The sequence below is a fragment of the Nicotiana attenuata genome, unplaced genomic scaffold (assembly GCF_001879085.1).
Source record: "Nicotiana attenuata strain UT unplaced genomic scaffold, NIATTr2, whole genome shotgun sequence".
NCBI classification, from domain to species: domain Eukaryota; kingdom Viridiplantae; phylum Streptophyta; class Magnoliopsida; order Solanales; family Solanaceae; genus Nicotiana; species Nicotiana attenuata.
The window spans coordinates 61,291-69,385 of record NW_017672727.1 but is presented as its reverse complement, the minus strand read 5'-3'; the positions used below and the strand labels follow the sequence as shown (position 1 = coordinate 69,385).

The 8,095-nt window shown below is 36.5% G+C and overlaps 1 protein-coding gene across 1 annotated transcript; it reads right to left on the bottom strand.

Moving 5' to 3' along the window:
* Positions 1–747: 747 nt before the first annotated feature.
* On the bottom strand, positions 748–7,791 carry LOC109214281 (von Willebrand factor A domain-containing protein DDB_G0285981-like). Its single transcript, XM_019378183.1, has 11 exons — positions 7,198–7,791; positions 5,756–5,908; positions 5,427–5,639; positions 5,256–5,345; positions 4,960–5,076; positions 4,108–4,377; positions 3,357–3,513; positions 2,681–2,758; positions 1,962–2,062; positions 1,184–1,354; positions 748–867 (listed from the first exon to the last, which is right to left on the bottom strand). Exons 1-11 carry the CDS (start codon positions 7,582–7,584, stop codon positions 763–765), a joined length of 1,842 nt encoding a protein of 613 aa, XP_019233728.1. The 5' UTR covers positions 7,585–7,791; the 3' UTR covers positions 748–762.
* Positions 7,792–8,095: the final 304 nt, after the last annotated feature.

Genomic DNA, 8,095 nt, shown 5'->3' with positions numbered 1-8,095 from the left:
AATATTAGTGTTGTTCTCTTTTACAGGCAATGTACATAAGCAGAAGTTAAACGTGAATTGAGAGCAAAATAGCAAGGCAATTTTGCAAGCAATTTATGTGTGATTCAAGCGTGCAATCCTGAAGCTGCTTGAACCAGATAGAAGAACCAGTTCAAAGAGTCTATCTTTTATTGTAGTTCAATTATAGTAGGTGATTTTACATTGTACTTTTCAGCTTATTTAGAAGCAATTGTATTAGGTACTTAGAGTTTTCAAGTTAGAGTTAACTTGAAGTTGTCGCAACAGTTGAGGCTGTGTGCCACAACGGGATTAGAGTTAATCCTAGGTTTACAAAAGAGTTTTTGTAAATGCAGTTTTTGGCTCAGTGATTTTAGTGGAGAGTTTGGGAAAATCCTACTGGAAAGTAAGTCTTGATTTTTTCACCTTTTGAGCCAGGTGTTTTCCACGTAAAATCTCTGTGTTCTTTATTTTCTTTACTTATTATTCCGCAACAGTAGTAGTTGGAACGCATAGAAGAACCAGGTCCTTTATAATCAAGTTAAGCGAAAATTGGGTACCACACACCCCCCTCTTGTGTGGTCTTAAGTATAAAACATCAAAGATGTTGCATAAATAGGATTAAAAGCACCAAAAGAATAAAGAAATACACAGGAGCTGCTAAGGATTGACCTATAGGTCCAAAATACGAATATTAAATTCTTAACTGTTGCAAGGATTTGCAGCGAACATGTGATCATTTATCAAACTTATTTATATGCAGCACTATAAGAACTCAAGATTCATTAGACAGACCTTCTCCTCCAGTTGCTTGCTTCCGGAACACCAGGCATTGGCAGTTAGTATTTTGATTTGTCTCCTTGCAAAAACCTGTGTAAAGAAACACGCATAAGTTGAAACTTTAAATGGTGGAAGATTGCATCTTTCTGCAGTTTCAGCAAGGTTCATGTAAGCATGCAGACACAACAAAAATACAAATGTAATATCTGTTCGATTAAATATAGGGAATAAGAAAGCTAGATGGTTTATAGAACGAGCCTGTTCTCATAGAGAATGCATGAAAGAACGAAATCCAAGAAAAGCTAGACTACCACATACACAAATTACTTTTTCTTATGAGTTCCTCCTCTTCATAGGTAAAGCAAATTAGCATTTACAGTAAGGAATTCAAGATGGAAGACCTTACCCTTTCCAAAGGAAAATCCTTTGCTTTTTGTACTTTGACATCGACCACGAAATTGCTCGAATCTGCTGAAGTGCCGCTGACTTTAACAGAGTCAGGACAGTTCCCGAATAATCTGCCAGATACAATCAGTGGTCTTGAAGACAACAGGTCTGGAAGATAACATGGATATAGCTGCAAAAATGACAGTGGTTAGAACTGTCAGATAGGCGGCAGAGTAAATAGAAATAAGGGCATTTATGATGCTGCTGATTAAGTTCAATTTCCTACAAGAACATTAACCAAAAAGAACTAATGATCCTTTTTTATTTTTTTCTTTGGTGGTGGTTTGGGATGTGGGGTGGGGGGGGGGGGTAGGGGGTTGGTGGCACAGAGGTTTTTAGGAATGAAGAAAGCTGAGTCGATCCTGACTCTCTTCTATAGAAGTACCAGCCTATACCACCTGAGGCTAAGTTCAGGTCATACAGAAATTACATTTTTAGACAAGATTTCTTGTATGCTTCCAGTAATCTTTATGCCTGAAAGAAGTTGCATATTCAAGAATTCATAGAATAACCAAAAGAATTGCATAGCAGAAAAGTTGTGCTTCTTATTGAATTCTACGCTTTATACCATAAGGACCAAAATATGGTAAAAATAATAAAATTAAGCAGTGTATTCAATAGTGGAAATTTTATGAGAGTGATACTTTGAAAGCAGCAATGGGGCAAAATTAACTATTTACCCTTTGGATATTCTTCTCTCCCCTCAGGTTATAAAGAAAATGTAGTTGTTTATATACCTCAAATGAATCAAGATTTTCCAAGGCATCGATTCTCAGGTCCGCAAGAATGACTGATGATGTGCTGTTAAATAGTCTTTCCAGCCGAGAACTGATTGAGTCTGATCATGGAAATTGATGTGAAGAACTAAAATCATTAGTCACAATCAAGTACATTTGAATCATTTTGTATTAAATAAAAGTCAATTGTAAGAACTTTTTGGGCTGAGGGTGATAACATGTAACAGTTCCAGAACATCTTTCTTTCTTTAAAAAAAAAAAACTCCAGAACATCTTTCTAAGACCGGAATATAAGGAGGATACTCACTCCATCGACATGTTGAGACACCTAAAGATGTGATTAGTGAAGAAAGAAGCTACAGATTTTATCTTCTAGTTTTCCATTATATTTAAAGCTGATCTTCATGACATGTAAAGCTACTTTTGATATTTCAACATTTTAGCTATGTTATTTATCGACAATAGCAGTCTTGGCATATATTTTTGCCATAATATTAGCTTCTGTTTTTAAGTTTATCCTAAACAGAAGGAAACTTCAAATGTAATTAGAGTCCATGAATTGCCTTTCTGCAATTACTTAGTAAGCCTTGATGAGGTTCAACAAGTTAGTCGTTGAAACTCGAGCATAAAAATAAAATCTGTTGGTTAACGGCACAAATTATTGCCCTGAGAAAGTAAACAGAAATACTAAAGATGCGTCATTGTAGAATTGAACGCACCTACATCGTATGCAGCATCATAGTAACCTCTCCCCATCTGAGCAAGCATTTGCAAGAAGTAGTGATTACAGTATAAACCTGAGAGTGCATTGGAAAAAACCTTGAGAAACAGAACTACTTAAGCTCACTTATCGAGAAAAATAAGCTAGCTGCTGCAGATGACAGGATGAGAACAACAAAGGGACATAAATAAGCACACAGCAAGTAAAGCAACACAAATTCTTGTATGACAATAAAAAGACATAAGATAAGGCAATAAGAAAATTTCACATGATCTACATTGCTGACAACGGACACAGCATGACGTGAAACTCCATAATCTTAGACATGGATTATATGCAATATTCTTAAAGACATGGATAGTTAACATACACTTTAAGACTTGTCTAGAGGCACTATGTGTACTAGTTTCTCTCATTCTGGTATTTTTTTCTAAAGAAAAAGTTCCCATATTGATATGACTTGAAGGGAACTCCCTCTTAAGCTTTTATATATGCTTCTCTTATTTAAAATTCAGCGTGATTACAATTCAGTTTCTGTCTCAACTACATGGTTATTCAGAGACAAAATGATGAACTAGTCTAGACCCAACTGATGTATAATTAAGCACATTGAGAATCGCTATTGAAGCAGGGGTAGAAAGTAATTTAGAGATGTGAAAGAAAAACAAACCCACCAATGCCAAAGGTCGAAATTCGCGGAGCTTTCAAGCCTCTCTTCATCAACTGTCCCCTCAAGGCTTCACAGATTTCTCTTTCATCACCAACAGACCCATCAGTGATTAGAAAAACAAGAGGAATCGAATCACCATTTTTTGATAGCATCTCTATTGCCTGACTTGAAGGAGTTTACAAGGAGAAATTATGAGACTAAAATGTGGCCAAAAAAAAAGTGAAATCAACATAACTCCACATCTTTTGATCAAGTAAATCCCATCATAATATTAAGTGTGGTGCGATAAAATTTAGGATAATTAACTTGGTAAATAAAAGGGATACAAGGATCAAACAGTTAGAGCTAGTAGCAACCGTCCTATTCTAAGCCGCTGCATCAATTGAGTATTAACAAATGACCTTAAAATCCTCTCTATCAAATTGAACACATCATGAGTCAATTTAGGATGCATCATCCACATGAGCTTTTTGTTCAATTTTTTTGTCCTCCCAGTACATGCATATCCTCTACACATAGTCAGAATCAAACTAACCCCCAAAAAAAACTACAAGATTTGTAACTGAGCCAACTAGGACGAAATAGAAGTTCTACTTAATTGCGCTTTCCGTGCAGTAGTCTTCTCTAGAAAATAATAGGTATTATCATGCCAGTTCATAGTAAAGGAAAGTCACACTACTTAGCCTGAATATATAATATCTAAAGGAAAGAGCCAATAAGTAGATTTGCCATCTTGAGCAGAATGTCATAATCACCTGGTTTAGCGGCAGGGCAATGTCAGTACTTCCATCAGCTACAATATTTTGATCAATCCACTGAATTGCTTTTCCGATTGACTCCTTCCCTGATGGCACCATGGATGATGAGAACAATAAGCTTTTCCCATTGAAAGCTATGATGTTAAAAGTATCCGCTGGATTTAGATTAGAGAGGGCAGCCAGTAGTGCAGCTTTGACATTCTCAAGAGGCTTTCCTTGCATGCTTGCACTTATATCAACAATATATACCACTTCCTTCCTGAAAACCTAAAAATCAACAATATATGCCATTTAGGTAACCCAAGAACAGATAACAAATTGGTAAAATGAAAAAAAAAAAATCTATATAAAAAGAAGAAATTGGGCAGGAATCATACTCTAAAACTCCAATAGCGGTTTGCAAAGAGGGATTATAGAGATAGATTCAAGATGACAATAGAAACAAATAATATGCTGTAGAGCAAGAGGAGAGGCTGAGTTGAGCTTGAGCTATAAGTTCAAGCTGCAAGCTTGAAGGCAAAGCTACATCAGTACTATGCGAGAAGCCAAAGGAGAGTATAAGGTAGTTTGGATGTCCTATGAACTGTAGTTTCCAATGATAACATCCATGTCAACAAAGGGTTAACACAATCCTTTCCTTCTTCACCTATTTTTCTGATTTAGCAGGCTTGACCTGGTTTGGTTGGATCTTAACTTAATATGTACAGCAGAATCAAGAATAACACCTAGTTGAACATGTAGTGTGACGAAATATAACATTTTTAGGATTCAGCGATCACAGGTTAAATTACATTTTGATCAAAAATTAATTCACGTTCAAAACATTAAGTTATAACAAGGTTAACTAACCTTCTTCCTATTGACAGTTGGCGGGTTAAGATATAAGCAAAACATTTCTCTCTGATCAATATCAAGCATAGACGGAGAGTTCAGGAGCACACTCCCATGGATCTCGCTTGAAGGGACCTGAAGGTAATATGCACGTATTAGTGAAGCTCTTCAAAATAAAGAAGGAAAGAAAAGAAATGACCAATGAAAGAAGAGAGTAGTTCACAAAGCAGGTCCAAGTACCCCTTGTCAATCAAACTGAGGGAAAGGAAAGAAGTAAAAGGAAGCAAAAAAGTTAACCAAGGAGGTGCTCTTACTTTGTACGAGAAATGGAAGTCATTCATCGACCATGCCCGAACTTCCCTCTCGTATAAAAATACTAAATTACTGGCCAGACGTCTTGTTTCCTAGAGAGAAAAAGTAAAGGGGTTAGAAATTTTTTTTATCAATTGTTATATTAATGACTAGATAGGTTGAAAAAGGTTCACCTTTAAAGGATGACTAGAACTTTCGCATAAAATCTCTGTCCCCATACCAGAGTTCACGTTCAGCCGAATCCTTTCTTTCTTACACAATAGCTTTGCAACTGGATTGACATACCATGGGAAACTGAAAGGTATATTTAAGGAAAATTGACCATCTTGATACAGTAATTTCTGTGACCAACTGACTTTAATGGAGAGAATAGAACCTCCGGCAACCTTGAAAGATGCAAAAGTAGACAAATATAGCCCCTTTCTAGAAACTCAACAGGAATGAAGAAGAAAGCCAAAGCAAGAGAGAGAGAATCAATTTGGTAGTGTGAGATGGTAATCACCTGAGGGACCTTTAACGTGTATATCTGGCGTTTCACTAAGAACCCATCTTTAGCATTGGCTACTAAACTGGCATCTTGGGTATCATTTGATGCAATCAATTGGGTAGAATATGATCTTGATGGTGTTTCAACTTCCACACCTAGAACTGAACCCTGTTAGAGAAATGATTCTATTTTGAGAACGAGAAAATGACAAATATCGCAATCAAGAAGAAGTTCCTATGAAACAGCAGTGTGTAATAGGATAACTTAAACTAGACAGTCAAGTGCTTATAACATATATTTGTCCGGCTTTGAATGATACATTTAGGTCGTTAACTGCGGAAGTGACACAGAGGTTAAATCAGTTGGGAGGACACTACCTATTATTTGGCGTATTGGGAAGGTAAGGGTATGGAGATGTAAAAGTTTCACAGCTGGATGTTGCCACCTACCAATTATTCATGGTAGTCTCATTCATCAGGTAAGAGGTTATACAACTTGCGCCTTTCCCCAGCACACTTAAGACATATATTAGCCTCAGCCTCAGTAATTCATCTGTCAAACTAGGGGGCATATGTGATAGTTTTATTTTTCTGTGACTCTTTCTCTCTATGCAATGCCTAGAATGATTCTGATAAAATGAGGAATTTACAAATGTTCACCACATTTAGCCAACCAAATAGTTTAATTTACTTCAGAATACATTGTCACTCACCATCAAGAAAAATCTTAAGTAACTACAGACATGCAACAACAACATACTAAAGAGAAAATGCTGTCATTGTGCTTTGTTTTCCTTATGAGTCAAAAAGAAAATGTAGTTTTAGAACGAATGGCAACATAGAATGTCCGACCAATTTAGTAAGTCATTCGAAAACATAAGAAAGGAAAGAGAGTGGAGAGAACATTTTATTCCTTAAAAGCTCTAGCTTCCACGACAGAAGAGTTATCCTCCTTGGTGTATTTTCAATCGGATTTAAGTTATACACACCACGAGTGAATTTTAACGTGTAATAGCAGGAGTACTTAATAAGTAACCTTTTTTTATATATAAGGTACAGTAATAAGTGACCCGATTATAAGTATTTTCTATACCGTTAGTGCATATAACTTATTTTCAACCATCAGGAAACTTGTAGCGTCGCTCTCTTTACCATGAAAAGAAAGAGAACGGAGCGATTCAGCAAACCAAGTTCATTCAGTATGGAAAAGGCCAATTTTCGTTTGATCAAGTATCGAAACAGAAATCAATGTATCTTGCAATCAGCGACTTCAAATAACACTTCAATAATAGAATCTGAAACTCAAACTCAGAAGTTCAACGTTCATAGGAAGAGAAACAGAACCATTAAAAAAGAGTGTGTGTGAGAGAGAGAGAGAGAAGAGGAGAGTGTGGAAGATAAACAGAACGATTTCCAGAAAAGAACAATAAACTTGCAAATAAACAAAAGATACAAAACCTGCTCTCCCATTGGTACAGCGAAACGACAGTCACAGCAGCGGCTAGACGCAACACAGTGCACGCGCCAACTCCCATTGACCGTTACAAAAGCAGTGTCCATATAACAGTCCACCTCCATTCCAATCGCGTGCATGTCAAGCGGAATCAACGCCGGCGGATCACAACGACCGTGAACGTACGGCTGATAGCTCGGAATATCAGGATTATCCACAATCGACGGGTCCCTAATTACAGCGTACATCATTGGCCCCGTCGGCAGGTAATTAGTCTCTGTAAAAGATGACTTTTTCTCTATAACCAGTGGTTTAGGCGGATTAAGACCGTAGTAAATTCGTTTAGCTAACTGTAATCCCATGTCCACCGACGTTGCAAAATCATCCGCCATATTTTCCGGCGAAATACTATTATTCTTCAACAGAGAAAATGAACAGAATCTAATAAAGCAGCTAGAAACTGTAGTACTGCATTAGTGGAGATACAGTATTAAATTACAATTTTCTCAGCTGCTCTCTGCTGGATAAAAGGTAATAGTACAAATAATTATGGAAAGAAGCAGGACTTGATTAAGACATATGGAATGGAATCCTTGTGGTCAACTTTCAGACGACTAGTTAAGCATGTTCACTAATTACACATTGACGTAGCATGCTGTATAGGTTAATTAAAGAAGAAGACAAAGTAATTGTTTCTTATTGATTGAAGAGGACGTAACATTAAAATTTTCTTTTACTGTTAATTAAAAAGTATAAACGAGAGGAAATTATATTAAAAATGTTTAAATTATACATAAATTTGTTTTGGGCGACTTACAAGAAAGGGACAAGCCTTTTTGTTGAATGAATAAACTGCTAATTTAGTGAAAGAAGACTTTCGCAGATATGATTAATAGCCCGTTT

Bases quoted from the DNA above. Each gene is read 5' to 3' on its own strand.
- LOC109214281 (XM_019378183.1), bottom strand. From the start codon at position 7,584: ATGGCGGATGATTTTGCAACGTCGGTGGACATGGGATTACAGTTAGCT. The intron at 4,378-4,959 runs GTTAGTTAACCT...GTTGATTTTTAG, and splicing joins CAACTGTCAATAGGAAGAAG to GTTTTCAGGAAGGAAGTGGT. The intron at 1,355-1,961 runs GTATATAAACAA...TCATTTTTGCAG, and splicing joins AAAATCTTGATTCATTTGAG to CTATATCCATGTTATCTTCC.